Here is a 19,526-nt window from a genome sequence, read left to right as displayed (position 1 = left end):
TAGGCTACAAACTCCTCTGGTTATCATGAATTTACAGTGCTGAGGGAAAACACAGGTTTATTTTTCACCCCCAAAAAGCACGGAACATAAAATTAGGACAGCTGAGTTACTGCAATATCAACAGATTCATTTTATCAACTGATCAAATCACTATTTTATCAAGTGAAATTCTTCCAACACAAATCTACAGTAAAATTGATTTTAGAAAAAGAAAACAAGACAATATTTGGCTTTATACTTCACCTGTGAATGCTGAAAAACATCTTTTGCTATGGCATCCAAATCAGTGGTGTCCTGAATGTTGCGGACGTAGTCGGCTACGGCTTTGATCACTACGTCACACGGCGGTAAAACTAACTGGTGAGCACGTACCTGTGAACAAACACAGCAGGTGAGCAGGGAATAGGCACGCAGCTGAACTCCCCTCTACTGGCAGTATCTGCAACAAACTCCCTGTTCCCATAAGTTCTATCTAACTTTTTCTGGGCCTTTCGCTTTGTTTTTAAGACTGCACCTTAAACAATGTGTCACAGAATTAAAATGTATTTATACATACGTGAAACCTCATCCTGATGTAAGCCAGCTCCAACAACAAACAAGGTCAACAATGCTGATTCTTTTACTGCCTTCTAGTTGCACATTTCCTCCAGTACAAAATGTTTCATCTAATTCATCACACACCATGATCTTCATCATACACTCACATATATATATGCCAGGAAATACTTTGACACCGTTTATTTTCTGAGTGTAAAGTGATAGAAGAATTGATGAAAAAGACACACTGGAAACCCAGGACTTCCACCTCAGCATTCAACTGGTTACTCCTGAAAATAAATTATGACTTGGCCTATGATTACAGGAATGGCTGCTCCTACGTGCCCAGTGTAATCCTACAAGGGGTACAGAAGCTTCAGGCCAAAGAACCATCCTGGATCTTTGCAGAATTCCAGGCAGGGAGCAGTGCTGCCAGTTGGATCTAAAGAACTCCTCAATCACCAGCAGCTTCTGCTCCCATCCCAAGTGCTGCACAGGCTCACAGGGCCAGGAACGAGGTCTCCAAACACGTGTTCTACATTCTAGAAGAAGCCTGAGCAATTTCTAAAAATTCTGGCAGGAACCTCTGTGCAATTCTGAAGCACTCTGCCTGGGCCTATAGGGGCAGCTAGGTTTTTGCTTTTAACATCTTTTAATCTGTTTGCAAAATTCAGTTATTCAGAACCTGAGAGATCACTACTATGGTTTAGCAGTTCTATTTTTAAGATACAAAAAAAAATTTGAAAGAACTTTATGCATCCTTACTGTATTCTACACAGAGATATATTTTACTTGAAAATAGTGCAATTTAGTCTTGTCAAAATCATTTATGCAAAATTCTGATTCAACTTTGTTAGTTTTATCTTTTCAAATTTAAAACCAGTACCACAACTCCTTTTCATTTTATATGGGGTCTACCACAAGTGATTATTTTCTTTCCTGCCCTTATCTGATCTAACTCATTATGTGATTTCTTACACTGCTGTCTTCATATTTAGACCATGGAATTTTAGCCAGATACCCATTTTTATTAATCTCCTTCTCCTAATGTCTACTTTTGATAAATGTCAGGATATTCATTCTGTATCTGGTCGTTCTCTACCAGAGATGAGTTCTATACTTTATAAGCCTAAATTAAACATAGAAACAGAACGGTTAAGGGACCTTAAAATCCATCCAGCTCTATCCCCTGCCATAGCCAGGGACCTTCCACTAGCCCAGGTTGCTCCAAGACCCATCCAATCTGGCCTTGGACACTCCCAGGGATCCCCTGCAGCCACAGCTGCTCTGGGCACCCTGTGCCAGGTTCTCCCCAGCCTCACAGAGAAGAATTAATTTCTAATAATAACCTAAACCTGCCCTTCTCTTCAGGTTAAGACCATTCCCCCCATGTGCTGTCAGTCCATGCCCTTGTGAAAAGTGAACTGTTACGAACAGTTTTGTTTAGTGCAGTCAGTAGCAGGGTAATTATTTCTATCTCAGATACTAAAATCTAAGTTTACACTAGTGTGCACTCTAAATGCAGACAACGATACTAAATATAGATCACACTCACATGTAAGCTTAGAGTCACAAATATTGGTGATGAGATTTTGCCCACATTTTGCCAGAAGAAGGAATAGATTTTCTTCTCCATGGTAATACAAGTCAGTTGCTGAACACCTCCCATTTTCCTCATATGTGTAACAATTACCCATCTCTAAAACAGCTGAATCATTCCATGGCTGTGTCATGCTGGATGTGCTCCTGCAGTGCTCTTGCAGAAACCCTGCACTGCTCCCTTAGTGTTCCTGCAATCTCTGCTTGGAAACACAGTGGATGACAGGAGTAAGCAATCTCCTGTTAATTTATGTGATCTCAATCATGGCAATACTGAATAAACCATTTAAAGGCAGCATCACAAGAAGACAGCACATCACTCTGGCACTAACAGCCAGCTCAGGCCCTGGGAGTTTGAAGCCCAAATGAGGCCTATCAAGGGCTCACTTTGCATATTGCTCCCATTTAGCTGCCTGTAAACAGCCTCAAGATCTCACTAGAGCATACTCTTAAATCTTGAACTGAGACCTTCTGGAAGTATGTTTTACAAATCTAGAGACATATCACATATTCGTACTTTCTTCTGTTTCAAAGACATCCAGTGCAGATGTGAGAACATCTCAAAACTGAGAGTACTGTGACCTGTGCTACATGAGACTCTGAAATGAAAATGGTGAAGTAAGATGTACTTTCCTGATATTAAAGAAGAAATTATCTTCCTATTAACTTCAGAACTTTCCAGAAGCTCAAAACTATAGATCCTATACTAAATCATAAAGAATGTTTCTATTCCTGTATGCACTAAAATACAAACTAAGTCTTAATGCATGTTAGGGATAGGAAAAATTCAGACTTGCAGTGGAATTTACAGAACATGTGTTGGTGGTTCAAACTCAGTTTCAGTGTCACACAGAGCATTTTAGAGAAAAATGTTTCACCGATTTCTTATTAGAAGAGCTAACTTTGCCCCCATATTCTCTAGAGAAGAGTTCCAGACAAGCAACACCACCAAAAATCAATTTTAGAAGGCAAACATGGGGATAGGGCCGATACTTGCAGGCAATCAGGTTACGCCTTAAATGGCCCAGTTTCTTTGCTACTTGTAAAAGGACTCCTTCAGTTTGTGACAGAGCACTGACAAAAATCGCAAGACACCTATTTGTGCACTCTGAAAAGACTAAGTGGAAAAAGGCAATGAATTCTATTGGGTATTTATCAGAATGAGAGGCCGAATAATATTACAAACACATAAGCAACAAGATAAAAATGTCTTGGGTTTGACAAAATAAACTTGCAAAAATGCTTTTTTGCAAGAGAACAGACTCATAAGCAGAACTCCACAGGATGATCAGGATAATGTAGAAGGTACCTAAGCTACACTTGGGAAAAGTTCCCCAACTCTGGGAACACCCCAGCTGCCCACTGTCTTCAGGAAGCAAAGCCTGCAGAGACTAATCAACACCACATTTAAAGCTGTGCCTGCTGGAAACAGGTAATTGGTTCAGTTTCATTTTCAAACCATTAAAAAAGAGACCTCGAACATTTGGTTGCTGTAAAGCAACATGCAGGGAACATTTTTTTTCCATTGGAGAGCAAAAAGGCTGAAGAACACGAATTATGTCAGAAAGCAAAGGAGAGAGCAGAAGCACAAGCCAAAGATGTTATAGAGACAGACTTCACTGAGACCTGTGGACAGCCCACTCCAAACCTGAGGGCTGGGCTGCCATCCAGAACTCCCTGACAAGCCATAGGGATGAGCCAACAGGAGCCTTCAGAAATTCTACAGCTATAAAAGTGAAGCCTTGCACCTGGGCTGGAATAACGGCTAGCTACTCCACAGGCTGCAGGTGCGCCAAAAGGGACCTGGGGCTGGAAGACACAGCAGACTGAACAGGAGCCAGGGGGTGCACCCTGGCACACCCAGGGATCCCATTCCTCAGCGCACAGCAGATCCACTCCAGAGCACTGCACTCTGTCTGGGGCATGTCACAAACAGCTGAGCTGGTTCTGCAGGCCATCCAGATGGTCAAAGAGTCAGGAGCAACTGCTCTGGAAAGAAAGGGCCAAGGAAATGGGCCTTATCCAGCATGGCAAAGACAAGGCTTTGCAAATACAGCATTCCACTATCCGCAGAAAGGTAACTGAGCACAGGGAGCCAAGTTCTTCACAGCAGTAGGCTGTGCAAGAGCACAAGACACCAGATATAGCCTGAAACAAGAAGGGCTCAGACTGCACACAAGCCAAAACATCTTCATCATCAAGACCATCAAACCACAGGGCAGGCTGCCCAGACAGGCTGTGCAGTCTCCACACTTGGAGATTTTCAAGACTAGTCTAGGCAGTGCCCTGAGCAATCCACTCTGACCTCAAGCTGACCACACTTTTCACAGGAGACTGTACTAGATGACTTCCCGAGGTCCTCTCTGACCTGCATGATGATGACCCTTAGCATCAAAAAGCCCCACAAACAACAAGGCACTTACTCAAAGTGCATCTTAATAGTGTCGCCTTTGTCAAATGAGCAGTAGCAAATTACCTAAGCACCCACTTCACCTATTAGTCTCCCACTGGCAAACACCCTCTGAAGCCAACAAAGTAAGACAGTAATTTCCTAGAGAGATTCAGAGAAGAAGCCTAACTTGCATATTCCAGATTTTTCCACAGGGACATTTGGACAGATGAGATACTGACTCACAACAGGTCACAGAGCTGGCTTTTAATTCTTTCTCCCTGTTGCAGCAACAGCAATTCATATCTCTTCACTTAAATTTGGCCATGGAATGTTCCCAGTTCTGCTGAGCTGACAGGATTGTTGGTGTCTCCTGAAAGGTGTTTCATCCAGCACATAGAGACCTTGTCCTGACTCACGTGTTCACTTCCTTCCAGATGTTAGGTACAGATTATTCAGTCAGGTTTTCCGTTTTCCTCCCATCTTCCCATTTCTACTCAGCTGTTTCTGGATGAACACCCCTCCAATTAAAATAGAGGTAGGGGTTCCTCTGGTTTGCTTTTTTCAACTCCCCATGGTGACTTCCAGGGGAGACCCAGCAATTTCCACCAGCAAAGCTGGTACAGTAATTTCACGAATACAAGCCGCAGCAATTTGACAAAAATTTTGGTGGAAACCCGGAAGTGCGGCTAATAGTCGGGTGCGGCTAATATATTAATAATTTTCTGACATTTACAACCCCAGACGTGCCAGCCAGAGTGCCGAGCCAAGCACCGGCCAGTAAAAGCCGGCATTTCGCAATTGTTACAGTGTTACCGTGTCGCCCTGGCTCCCTGCAGGCAGCACGGGGGGCGGGGAGAGAGGCGGGAGAGCTCTCTTCTTCCCTCCTCTGCCGCAGCCCAGGGGAGGAGGGGGGGGGGGGGGGGCGCCGCCATTGCCGCGGCCCGGGGAGGAGAGGTGGGGGGGGCGCCGCCATTGCCGCGGCCCCGGGAGCCGACGGGGGGGGGGGTGCCGCCATTGCCGCGGCTCGGGGAGCCGACGGGGGGGGCGCTGCCATTGCCGCGGCCCCGGGAGCCGACGGGGGGGCCGCGCCGCCATTGCCGCGGCTCGGGGAGGACGCGGGGGGGCCGCGCTGCCATTGCCGTGGCCCGGGGAGCCGACGTGGGGGGGGGCGCCGCCATTGCCGCGTCTCGGGGAGCCGGCGGGAGCCCCGCGCCGCCATTGCCGCGGCTCGGGGGGGGGGGCGGGAAGCACGCGCCGCCATTGCCGCGGCTCGGGGAGGAGGCGGGGTGCTTTGTCCGCGCCCGCCGCTGGCGCCACGGGCGCGGGAAAGCTCCGTCCCCGCCCGCCGCCGCTGCCATAGGAGCGGGGGAAGCTCCGTCCCTGCCTGCCACCGCGGGGCAGCGCCGACCCGGGGTGACCGAGCCCAGTGGCAGCGGCGGCCGGCCCCGAGCGGCAGCACCGGGCTGGGCCACCTTGCCCCGTCAGCGGCCCCTAGCGGGCCGAGCCTGCACAGCCTTAGCTCAGCCAGTAAACCCCGCCCTCCCGCGGTTCTGTTACTAATTGCACGCGGGTCCTCGCTGCGAACGACAGAGCGGCTTATATTCGGGTGCGGTTTATCTATGGACAAAAACCGAAATATTTGCCAACACCCAGAGATGCGGCTTATACTCAGTGCGGCTTGTATTCGTGAATTTACTGTAATTTCTTTTTTAAGTTACCCTTTTTCACTGGTGAGTTGGCAAAGCTTCTGTTCAGAACAGTATCTATTTTGCTCCAGCATAATAAAAGATTGAAAGAGAATGCAGGAAATAAATTGTACTTTATTAACTGTCACAGTTCTTCCTAAAAAGCAACAAATCCAGCCACTGGAACAGAATCTGTCCATTTTGATACTCAAAGCCATACTGTGTTAAAGACAAAAGATTAAAATCTTTACACAATGAGGAAAAGCTTTCTAAATCCTGAGTTGAAAGAGGTGTGGGATTAAAGCCCTTGGTTCCCAAGCATGGAGAACACTCAGTTGTGACTCTAAATAGACACAACAAAACGAAGTTTGTAAGCACAGCCCAGGAAGGACATCCTGGGGAAACACAACAACTTCCCCCCATTTCTATGTTTCATGTGCTTCATGTGTTTTCTATGTGCTTTTTGGGACTCTTCTGAAATTACTCCTCGCTATCAGCCTCGTGGTTAATAGAAATGGTTTTTTAAGCATTCATAAAATTTACAAGTAATATTGCTTTGTGCACATATACACTGAAGAAGTCCCTACACAGAGCTGTGCTGACATTACTGACACACTGGCATGTCAATGAAATTAAACTCAATTAATGAGCCCCTGAAAGAAGCCATCATTTAAAACAATGAGCATCGTAAAATCAAAGCTGAAACAAACGTGCAGATGTGTCCTTCCACCTGACACTACTGCCAGGTAGGAGACAGAGGTGCTGAGCTGTTTGGGGCTGTGCACCGAACTAATGGCCAGCAAGCTGCCGTGAAATTCAACAAATCTTGTGTTGTGCTAGCTTTTCCTCAGTCAAGGCACTCATCTGGGGCTCTGCACTGCTAACAGTGCAGTTTTCACAGAACCTTTAATAGCCAAATGGGAACTGCTTTCATATCTAATCACATTGGCCAACAGATAAAATCCATCAGGGAGGACTGCCTATAGCAGGCCAGGATGCTCTGAGGGTACATGCTTCACTTCATTGGGATGCCAGCTACAAAGTCCAGTTGGCATTTCCACTGTACAGGTACAGCTAGATGCGAAGATGACAAATACCTAATTTTCATTCAAGTAATTCAGTATAAATTTAGAGGGCTTTCCAGGAGGTCTAGGTGGTCTAATTTGACCTGGCTGACAAACAAGTCTACTCAGGGTAGACCACGGAAAAGAATCACCAGAAAGTTCATCAACCACTTGGCAAGAAGCCCTACATTTTAATCTCTTTAGTAAAAAATGAAAATACAGGCACACTCACTTATTTTTTCACCTCAAATTTTACAAGGAAGTAGCAAACATGCATGCAGGTTTTGTTTTGCCACTGGAATGTGCAAAACTTACCTTTCTAAACACCAGAGCGGCAGCAAAATAGAGATGAGTGTAACATCAAATGTCAGAGCTGTTCACTAAGCAATGCATGTGCAAGCCTTAAAAATTCTGCTGAAAATCTGGAACCTGGTCTTAAATTCTACCTTAGGCAAAACAAGTTTTCAAGGTTTCATAAACTTTCAGAACAGAAGGGGAAAAAACCCACCTATTTTTGCTGCAGAGATAACAAAACAGACTGACAGAATTTACAAAAAGCAGATTATTTGCTACACAGTACACCTTAGGAGAAAATCAAATAGATGTATCTGCTGTGGCAGAGAGAAAGGTCACTATGATCCCCTTCTCTGATGTGTCCAGTTTCCCTTTTATAGCCCTCTACTTGGCAGATGCACAAGGCAAGTGTGATGAAGCAGCAGAACACACACACTGCAAACTAAGAGCATCAGGCATCTTACTTGTCTCACCTCCCCCAACCCAAAACCTACCAAAGGCCACTTTTCAGCTTTCTCGTGCAATCTGCTCTCCAGCATATTGAAACTTTAAATACCAAAAATGGATTGTTACACACAAATCCAAAGTGGCAAAAAAATAAAACATGATGGTAGGAAGATATACAGCTCATTATTTTTCATAGCTGAAGAACATGATCAAACAAAAAACTCTCCTCGTTAAGAGAGAGGAGAGCAAGAAGCTGCATTCTGCAAGCCAAACCACACTGGAGCTCTCTGGCTTGCGCAGCTGAAGGACACTGAGGGGGATCATGCAGGCTAAGTTTAGCCTTGTAAGGCCAATGACCCCAGGCATCCTCTGCAGCCAGGGACTGGGCCACCTGAGGGTGACTGAGCACAAGGGCCTCGCAGAGCTGCTCTCAATTAAGCTATCACATTGGTTTTGTTAACCAGTAGCATTGATTTTAGCTTAATTTCTCCTAGTTATACTAAATTTGTACCTTAAGTGAAGCTAGTGGATGTTCTGGACCAAGTAAACTCCAATGAAAGGAAGCCAAATCTTCATCAGGTAGAATATGATTACCTGGAACATAATGCAGAACTCATTTAAGTGCACTGTAAAACATTACACACTGTTTCTACATACAGCAAACAAATCTGCAATCAGTCCTCAACTCCTGATCAAGAGGATTAACACATTAAACTTGCAGATAGCTTTCTATTACTCAGAAAAACCTAATTAGCATGCTGCTGCTGTAGCAAGAGCCACTTGTGTGTGAGGAGTACTCCTCCACGGAACCAGCTCACCTCCAGCAGCAATGGAACAAGGCACAACATGGGGTCCAGCTCATGCCAGTGTGTCCTGTCAGGGAATCCTCAAAAGATTCCACAATGCAGGTGCAACAGAGTAAGAACCCGTGCTGCTGCTCCCTGACACATGCTGGCAAGGCCTTTCTGCAGCCCAGCACATGCCGTTACCGATCCCTGGGAGCTGTCTCTGGAATCTGCTCTCTGCTCCACTGTGCAGCATGGGTCAAGCAGCAAGGCACCAGCCAGGTTCACCTAACCTTCAGGAATGCCAGCAACTCCAGTGACACTTAACAGGTTCCCAGTTCCTGAAGTTTCTTTTGCTAACCTGACCAGGTCAGACGGGACCTTGGGCTGGCAGCAGGGAAGGAACTGGGAAATTATTTTGTTGTTTTCATGGACAGAGGTAGAGACTGTATTTACCACACTGTTCATACCTAATGGAAGATCACCTATGTTGTTTTATTTTCCAAAGCACATCACACTAAAAAAAAAATTCTTACTAGGAAACATTTAAAACATTTGTATTAATCAAAGACATAACTAATCAACCTCTGATGGAGTTCAGTGGCTGTGGACCCAAACTTTACAAAGAGCTAAACAGAATGTATTAACACAGTTCTGGCAAAAAACTTCAGGATATATTCAATACCTGGCTTTATAGAGCAACAGCTTATTAATTAGTGAATACACTGTTCATGAAGAATATGAAAAGCCTCTCTGAATACTAAAACAACTGTTTTCTTTCTTTTTGCTTGTAAAATCATTTAGTTTGCTCTTAATTCTCTTTACCCTGTGAAAGCCAGGAAAGCTGTCCCCTGCCTGGTGACAAGCTGATGCCTTCTCAGAGTGAGAAGTCTTTGTGTCCGATCAATACTTCACCCACTACTGAGATCTCCAGCAAGGAGATGTTATAACTTATTTACAGTAATTTCACGATTATAAGCCACACCTGATTATAAGCCGCATGTTAAAATACAGAGTGTGATAAAAGGTATCTATTCTATCACCATCTGTTGAGTGTGGGGACAGTGATCCTTATCTCCAAGGGGAGATATTCTGCTAATGGGGCATCCATTGAAACCAGGCAGGGCATTGTTCTTTATCTTTTCACAACCCATCCTTCCTCCAGCGAGTCATTTTCTGCTAATGGCCCATTGAGCCCCACTGTGTGACTGATAAAATTACTGCATCCCATTGGGAGTTGCTCCAGCCAGGGGGAAGAACCCAACATTTCTTACCAAGATAAAAATAGAGGTTTTGGGACACTACGGGAGCCCCTTTCTCCACTGGACTCCAGAGGAAAACCGGATTTCTCCACATCACCACTAGACCTCCGGAGGGAAACTGCACCTTCTACAGGAGCACTGCTTCAACTGAATCACATCTGCCACTACAAGAGGACTGCAGTCACCATTTAATGGGACTGCTACCAACACCCTGCCTGACAGGTTGTCAAGTTGTACTCTGACTTGTCAGGGTTTGGAGTTTGTTTCTTTGTAGTACTGTATTTCTATTTTAATTTCCCTAGGAAAGAACTGTTATTCCTAATTCCCATATTTTTGCCTGAAAGCCCCTTGATTTCAAAATTATAATAATTGGAAGGGAGGGGGTTTACATTTCAAAGAGAAACTCCTGCCTTTCTCAGCAGACACCTGTCCTCCAAACGAAAACAGCAACTTTTCATTCTTTGTCTGTATATAAGCTGCACCTGATTATAAGCCGCACTTCGGGTTCGGACCAAAATTTTAGACAAAATGGTGCGGCTTATAATCGTGAAATTATTCATTAGGAGCTAAACTTTAGCCTAACATCAGAAAGATTCAACAAGTTTGCATATAACAGTCACTCACTAATCTGGTCAAAGTAAGATAAGATAGTCTTTCTAGTACAGGCCTGCAAAAACCTATTGTAGCCAAAGCAAGACAGTTATGTGATAACTAACAATCACTCCTGCAGATGTTACCTTTTAAAATAGTCAGGGTTTCTTTCCACCAAAGCCTCAATTTTTTTTGGTCTCCATCTGTAATTGCAGTTAATTCACCCCCCAGAACACACACAGGCAGTATTTAGGCAGTTCTCACTATGTATATTGAAGTGCAGCAGTATTTTCTGTGGTCCAATTATAAGTGATGCCTGTACTTATCTTAGTAGTTCTAAAATTTTCCTGAGGAGTAGAACAGAATTCCCTAACTAAACATGTTACAAAGTGCTGCCACAGTGGGAAAGAGATCAGCGTTACATAAGCAACCTGTATTTCTTGACCTGGCTGAACAACCTCAACATATATTGATTTTTCCCATTTTAATGGCTTATTTTAGTGTATGCCTTAGGTTTTTTTTTAAAGCAATTAGATACTAATTGAAACCACTGCCCTTTCTAAAGAGTTCACAGAATTAGAGCCCTGTATCTTACACTGGGTTTATTTTTCTACTTGCTGAAGCTTGGGTTGCTTTTCTTTTTGAAAATTATTCTGAAGTATTTGAGTTAAAAGTTAGGAAATAACCCAAATCAACTTGCTGTTTACATCAGCAGCAATTAGAACAGAAATTTTTAAGAGCATGCTTGGAGGATGCAGTATCCAGACCACATTTTAACCACCCATGTCAAGGATACCCTTTATATTACAGTGCTACAACTATAAACTCCTTTTGGATGAAAAGCTGTAAGAAGGAAAAAAAACCTGTAAACCAAGTCAACCAACCACAGCATACACACAGCCTGATCTGAAAGCAATCTTTAGAAGCTTTCCTTGTAGCTACAGTCAGAAAAATATTTTGAGGGAATATTTCAATAGAGACTTTATCCCTGAACAGAACTCAATTCCAAATTGCTTGCCATAGAACAATTTTTTAACTGCTCAGTTTAGTATCATTCCTCAGGCCTCTCCAACTGCTCAGTGTGAGACAAACTTTGAGGATGATCTTCCTTTTTCAGCATTCCCCAAATTAACTCTTGAAGTTCTTTGACAAGAAAGAATTTGAACACCAAGAAACTTTAGTTTTTCTGGATAGAGGGAAATACATCTGCAGCCCTAAAGTTGAATATGGATATCACAGCTATAGTGATGGTTTGGGCCTGCTGGATTTGCAAACATTAAACCAGCAGCTTAATTGTAATTATCTCAGAATACATTATTTTATTCCTACACAAAGTACTAGGATTGGGGAGTTATACTGCTGTATCCAGAAAATATTCACGTGTCTTCCCATGCCATCCAATGCTCACTCATTCCTTCCCATTGTGTTTTCCTTTATTCTACTTAACAGATCAAAAAAGACCCAAAGGGGCCACAGGAACAAGGCCAGAAAAATTGGTGAAGCCAGACAAGCCCTCTGATAATCAACAAAAATATAAAAATTTAGATTAGAAAATGAGCCACCCAAATTTAAACATATTCCATGCTACAAACAACTATATTATATCAATATATATATAAGGAACTTACTAGTCTATTAAAAAAAAAGTTACTATATTACCAAGGTTGCTAAAGTTAAAACATGTTGCCTGTACTTTAAGCCAAACTGTATCTGTTTATTGTCAGCTTATATAATCACTTTCTAGCCCAAATACTTAGGGTTCCTAAAATTCCCTCATAAAAATAACACAAAAGCCCCAAGCACAGGAAGATCTCTGGAATATCTTCTGTTCTAATCCTGATTTCCATGAGTTTTACTCTATTCTGCTTACTCATACTGAATACACACACACAAGAAATGCAAAGGAATACTCAGAAATAAACTTGTAGTTGACCTGGGTGTTTTTAACCTTTGTAGCAATTTGAGAGTGAAGAGGGAAAGCAACCAAATCTCTCTAGAGTAATGACGTGAAATTACCTCCAATTTCTTTCTCCTAAGAACACACTGAAAAATATTAGGTCATGAAAGACAAGAGAGAAAAACAACTAAGAGCTTCTTGCATAAAACTGCAAAGACTTCAGAAACTTTATCAGAACTTTTCTCACCTACTGTTTGATATAAGCAAAGTTCCAGCAGGCCATGCAGCTGAAATTGTGTGGCCACTTAAAGCCACACTTCCTATGAAGTCCATAAAGCATATCTGCAACAGGGAAACTGCTTTTCCAGCAGTAATTCTTACTCACTGAACTGGCATGCCTCAACTTATTTATAGACTCCAAAACAAAGCCTAGCAATAGTAGTCTGTCATGCAATTCCTGCAATGGCAGCTCAGCCAACCCTCGGTCTTCCCTCCCTACACCTGTGCAGAAAAAACCACCAACTGACGAAAAGCAACTCCAACTAGTCAAATAGCTGTACCAAAATCCATTGGTTCTTTCCTTCTTAACATGGAAGGTGCCTTCCTGGACAGGGAACCACATTAAAACTGCTAAAATATTAGCATTTAAGACAGTAACACAAAGCTTCTCTCATTCGGAGCTTTCAAATAAGTTTTATTCCTCTATCATGAACCCATACTGAAACAAAGTGAGTGAGAAACTAAAAAGAAAATCCAGCTTTCATAATTCATTTGCACAGTATGACAGGATCAAGAACATGGCTGTTCCCAAAAAGCATTTAGAATGCTACTGTAAATAAATCTTATTCATTGGAGTTAACTTTGTCAGTAATTAATTCACTCTTCTGTCAGAGAGTATGACAGTTACTCTCTATCACTGCTATGGAAATAGAGTATGTTAAAACTGTCCTATTTAAGCAGAAATGTGAAACTGGAGACATTCCCACCTATACTGCTAAGTATGAGAAGCTCATGAGCATGAGAAGCAGGGGTGCTAAGAAAGTACACAGCCAAAACCAATGGAATGGTGCAATGTCAGTCACTTGTGCTTTCAGAAATGCAGAGTTTTACTCAATTATAGCTCAACATATTTGTTTCACCTGACATGGTGCCATATTTGTCCAAAACTCATTTCTGAGGGGAAAAAAAGCCCCAGCAAACCAAGCACCTTCACTACATAGGTGTTATTTTTAGGTAGAATTCAGGACAAAAGCATACTTCCAGTCTGGAAAGTGTACCACTGAAACTAGACCTCATACACTATACAGGACCCAAACTAGAACCGCAACTGTCCTGATTTCCCCCACCCACAGAGAATATTCTGGATAGGTAGAGCTCTGCTGAACCCCTGAACCCTTGCTTTCAACTCTTCTTTCTGGACAGCCACAATTTGCATTACTCAAAGGTTTCTACAAACTGGGCATGCAACCTCACACGTCCAGTTCATCTCACACAGCAGAAATGTCTGAAACAAAGGGATGCCTTTTGCAGGTGCTTTGTCAAATTACACACACATTATTTTAAAACAGTTAATACAAACTGAAATCGTAAGGCTGCTGACTAGCAGCATCTTCACTTACCTAAAAGAGCAGCAAAAATAGGAAAGCGATTTGGATTCAGGTCCAGTTGCTTGGCAACTTCATGCATTAGGTATTGGCTTGTTGTGAGGCTTTTCCCATTCCGGCTCAGTTTTAGGGCATGGGCACTGAAATAGTAAGGGATGTTGCACAATGCATAATCGGAGTCATATGCAACCAAACCATGGAAACCTTTTTCTCTGCAGAAAGCAATTACTTCTTGATGATGATCCTCAATGCTCTGTGCAACCTATAGAGGAAGACAGAGCAATTAACTTTGGTGTAAATGGCAGCACTGATTTATCACAACTCTTATGATATAGTGCGTCTTTCTGAAACTATACATGTGAATTTAAAACACTCAAGATATTTTTAAAGTAATTTTAAAAATCCAGTGATGCAGCACATACAGACAGGACATAAGGAGCACTCAGAAGCACAGCACACACTTCTGGAAGCCTGCACGCTACAGTGGCATTATGTACTGGTGAACTCATCTGAAAAAACTGCTTATTACCAGAAACACTTGAACTCTGAAGACATTACTGTTCCAGTGTCTGTACCAGCTCATGGGGAAAGCCTTGAGGCTGTGGGTACTCCAGCAGCTCAGCACACGAAGATGCCCCCCATGATCAAGCAAACCAATGATACCTTTTTTAAAGTTCTTTGGCCCTCTTTTAAACAGGCCAAACACAACCCCAGATGAACAGAGATCTGCCTTTTCAAATGCAAATCTTGTTGTATTAAGCCAACTTTTTTCTCCTTTCCACCTTCAGCCTATCCCTTCATGCACAGCTGTATCTGATGGTGCAAACTGCTTTGAGTCTTCAGCCCAAACTTCACCTCTCCACTCCTGTTGCCTAGCAAAGCACGTATTTTAGGCTACAAAAATTAGATTACTTCAACAGAAATGCAGGGAGACATGGGCCAATGCCTGATGTTGGAAATATAAAAGGAACCCTTTCTCATCAAGAAGCTTATACTGAAACTGAAAGTCTCATGAGGACAGTTCAGGACCTACAGTCGTGCATTCCAACACACCTTCAGAACTGCTACACTACAGTGTGCATGTAGGCACATTCAACTACAGCCAGCTGAGGGCTTTGGATCTCTAATGCTTCTACTATCCACAGGCATAACACACATTCCGTGATATAGAAATCCCCTTGGAAGCTGGGTGTTGGTATAACCCACCCTCACTGAGTATTCCATTTTGACAACAATGTAGATAGCAAGCTATCCCAAAATAGACTAGTACAAAACTACTAGCTTCAATCTCCACAGCATGCATGAATAACTACAGCCTTAGTGCCAGTGAGGCTATTTATTTCTTCTGCAGAACAGGAGACAAGGTCCCAAACTCTACAGCCCCTGCAGTCACCCACAGCAGGTTTACAGTGACTCCTCCTCTCCTATTAATGTCCTGCACTTGCTAAACCTGATGCTGAACTACCGTATTCCAGAGAGGAATGTCAAATTTTATTTCTCCCATGCACCTTCATGAGATGTTCCTTTTCAAGCCAGATCCTGAGCAGCAGAACAGCCAGCACCTCACCTTTTTCTGCAAACAAACACCAGTTCACTAAACTCTCCCTAATCCTAATTCTACCACCCTATAGTTTTCAGAAAATGTTACTTCTTCAGAAACTTCCTCAGTGGACTGTTTTTGAAATTTACTTTGTTTGTGAGAAGAATACATATACTCACTTTTCTCACAATGATGCTTGTATCTAGCAAAAGGTGTGGGAGAAACTATAAACATTTTTGGAGAAATTTAAAGACATCAGATTTACATAGTTCCTAACTAAAGGAAGGTAACTTAGGCTTCACCCCACCCCCACCCACCAGTCTTCGCAGGTTTTAAATTAGAAAAATCCCTCCGACGTTTTTCAATTAAGGGTGGATAGAATAAAATTATGCCCATATCTCCCAAACCCAACCTCTCTGCATGCACAACAAGCAGCTCTGATCTATAAAAAACCAAGTGAGAATTCCTTCTGCAGCACTAGGTGTGACATGGATGTGCAGATAACGCAAGAGGAAGCTCAGTGTGCAGCTCCTCCGATTTTCTATGAGCTATTTCCTCTACCTCCACAGCCTCCAGGTCCCTCCCCATTTTACAGAGCTCTCTAACCCAGCACGAAGCTGCTGTGCGTTCAGGGAATACCAGAATCCATGTTCAAATAACTGAACCACCACAGAGAAAAGAGTTGCATTTACCAAAGTACAGTTAACCCACAACGTAAAACTCTAACAAGATGGGAGTCAGAGAAATATCTCATGGCTCTCACAAATGCAGAGGTACCCAGGAACATTCAGGCTTCAAAAGCAACCCAGGGAGAGGGACGTGGTGGAAATCACAGCTAGGAGGTTGGAATAATTTTCAAATCTAAATCTTGTGTAAACATTAGTGGTGCTGGCTCAGAAAGAGAGAATCCTGCCTGAGTAAATACATAGGAGCACCTTTAAGTACTGAGAACAAAACAGTCTCTCTTAAGTATTGGAGTTATTAAGAACTCCACTGCCTAAATATTTAAATTTTAGTAAACCTACTTTGCATAGACGTTTAAGAATTATTCTCCCCAGAATGAAAAACACCAGGTCACAATGAAACTAAGAACCTGCAGGATATTTGTTATAACCTGGAGGAACCTGTTATTTTTATATCCTGCTGAAACCATCTGTGAGTGATTTATAATTGTTCTGGATAGAAGACATTACTTTTTCTCCTCTCTAATTACCAAAATGGATTAAATTCACAGCCAGTTCCTAGCTTCACACAGAAACCTACTCCAGACTCAAACGCTCCTAAAAATATGAAAATCAGTTTCATATTTAAAGTCAATCAGTATTCTCAAAACAAACTTCTCAAAACAAAGTGAGAAAACACTACAATTTAACAACTGTCTTATGCACAGGTAGATTTTAAAAATCACACTTTCAAGATGCATTTTTTCTGTGCCCATTAGGAAGGCTACACCGAAGTGAGAGTGAGAATAAAACTGAGGGAAGATTTAGAGAAAAACAGATAGGTGTAACAAAGCAGATTTAGAAAATAATGAATCATGTAAGAGAAGAAGAGAAGGAAAGTGCTTTAAGCTCAGCAGTATCTTTGATGCATATTTTCCACGTGACCACTATAACTATGAAATATCCTTCCTAACCTGAAAATTAATCCATTACAACCAGATTTATTCACCGAGTTTCTTGACAACTCAAAAAAATGAGGCACTAAACAGAGACTGTTGATATCCTTCCCATCCCTAGGACAGCTGAGCAGCGCAGACAACCACTGCAGTTGGGATATGCATAGTGGTGGCTCAGTGGTGGACAGCAACAACCTTTCCCCCCACACCCCTCAGTATCTGATAATGAGCTGCCAGCTCCCAGGGATAACCCCAGACGGACAAATATACACCTTACAAATCTTCTCATCAAAACTGGGGTATGCTGTATTTACTGAGATTTTTCAAGTTTGGGGTATTTTTTTAATAACAGAAAAGGAAGGAGTCCTTGCTCACACTCCCGTAACTACTTCCAGAGATTAGGAATAAGGCCTGTCACCGAGAAACCATAAAGGAGCTGCTAATGGTGGAGCTGTACTGGAAAGTAAACAAAATGCTACAAGTGATACTGCTGTCAAATGCAGCCATTTGGTTCAGATGTAATGTACCTGAGTCAGGTCTGAGACAGAAAATGCTTAGCAAACTAACAGCCAGTTCAACATACTACAAAAATACTGCAAACACCAAATTCCCACTGATATATTAAAACAGCTGTCTTCCTGTTGGGTACTATGCATTTCCATGTTGCATTAAACCAAGTCACTACTTTCATATATTAAAATTTTAAAAATTCTTATTTCACTCCATTCGTTGCTTTTACTAACGATCTCTAAGACTCAGTAACAAATAAATTAACAAATGAGGAAGATTTATAATGCATCCACAAACAGGTCAAATAAAGACCTTCATTGTGTGGGCCCTACAACATTTTGCTGAAAGAACAAAAGTATTTCCTAGCTACAAAGTCCCCAAAAGTTCAAATGATAGGATGTTTTACTCATCATGCAAATTCCCACCATCCAAAAAGCATAACACCATTTAGCTTCTACACTGACCAGGAAAACACATAGGTGCAGCAGACCCAGCCATAACCTCCTCATTTTAACCAAGGCATCGTCTTTGGCAGAGCTGCACGTGCCCTGCAAGAACGAGCTTCGCCTCTGCTTCCAGTTCATTCGACACGTGCTTTGCCTGGCACAGTGGTCCCGGCCCAGTGACCCAACCCTGCCACAGCCAGGGCCACCGCAGGGTGGGACCTGCAGTGCTGAGCGGGCTGAACTCAGGGTGGCTGCGCTCCAGCTCAGTGTTCCTCCACGGATGGGCCTGGCACAGCGAGCAGGGCACTACGAGGGAGCAACAGTGATTCCCACTCTGTTGGCAGAACTAGGAGAAACTTTACCCAAAGTCACCTGTGGGGTGACCTCCTTGGCGAGAGGCCTCTGTAGCCCAGGGCTGCAGCCCAGCCAGAATGTTTCTAATCTGCCGAAAAGCCAAATAACATTAAGCTGCTGCTAGTGATCGAGCAATTTCAAAGGTTATATAATATTTTTCTACACACAAAAGTAATTTAAGATAATAAAGCCAACGACTATGTGCTTCCCTCCTGCTGTTTTTCCCCCCGCAGTGGGAAGATGAGCAGGCAACTCCTAAAACTGCAGCTTCATCCCTGGGCTTGTTTTTCCAGCATCTTGTGTTTCAATATACACAACCGCTCAGCTGAACAGAAACCATTGTAAATCAGGAACGCCGTGCAGAGAGATGCGACGTGGTCATATCCTGCAACCTTTGAAATCGTGGCCTTTGAGCGCAAGATTGCTATGGAGCCTGGCTCCGACATGAAGGGCTGTTTGTGGGGCAGGAAAACTGAGGTTGCCCCTTAAAGTAAGGAGTTTAAAAGAAGGACTGTCAGCTTGGCACACCACTGACTGCACAAACTAGAAGTGTTGCTGTTATGGAGTAAGGAGCCAGTTAGTCTACTACTGCTTTTAAAAGCTTGCTGATAATGAGAAAACGCTGACAAAACCACGAAAACCTCCATAAAACAAAAGTGGCACCCCTGTGTTTTTTGCAGCGAGCCATTCCCCCTTCAGCCCAAGTTTAAAACACCTCGCCTCAGCCGGGAACTTGTTGCAGAGCCATCCTACGCGAGAACTAAACTGATTAATTATTTTTTCCTCCCCTCAATAATTAATTACAGAGATGCTTTTCGCCCACCCGCTCTCCCCTGCGATACCACAGCCCACAAGGCAAGAAGGGACATTTTGAGTCAACGGAGCGAAAGAACATGGAGGC

General features: G+C 43.0%; 1 protein-coding gene across 3 annotated transcripts in view; it reads right to left on the bottom strand.

Moving 5' to 3' along the window:
- FAM120A (family with sequence similarity 120A) overlaps positions 1-19,526 on the bottom strand; it is a 50,320-nt gene that overhangs the window by 29,732 nt on the left and 1,062 nt on the right. For all 3 annotated transcript variants that reach the window (XM_033071902.2, XM_033071901.2, XM_033071903.2), the window contains exons 2-4: positions 14,173-14,419; positions 8,530-8,612; positions 244-372 (exon numbers count right to left, since the gene is read on the bottom strand). In XM_033071902.2, coding sequence (XP_032927793.1) covers positions 244-372; positions 8,530-8,612; positions 14,173-14,419 — 459 coding nt within the window. The remainder of the gene's footprint in view (positions 1-243; positions 373-8,529; positions 8,613-14,172; positions 14,420-19,526) is intronic.

This window comes from Catharus ustulatus, chromosome 13 (assembly GCF_009819885.2).
Source record: "Catharus ustulatus isolate bCatUst1 chromosome 13, bCatUst1.pri.v2, whole genome shotgun sequence".
In the NCBI taxonomy this organism is placed as follows: Eukaryota; Metazoa; Chordata; class Aves; order Passeriformes; family Turdidae; genus Catharus; species Catharus ustulatus.
Note: the sequence above shows the minus strand (reverse complement) of the source record. Positions and strands in the feature narration are given on the sequence as shown.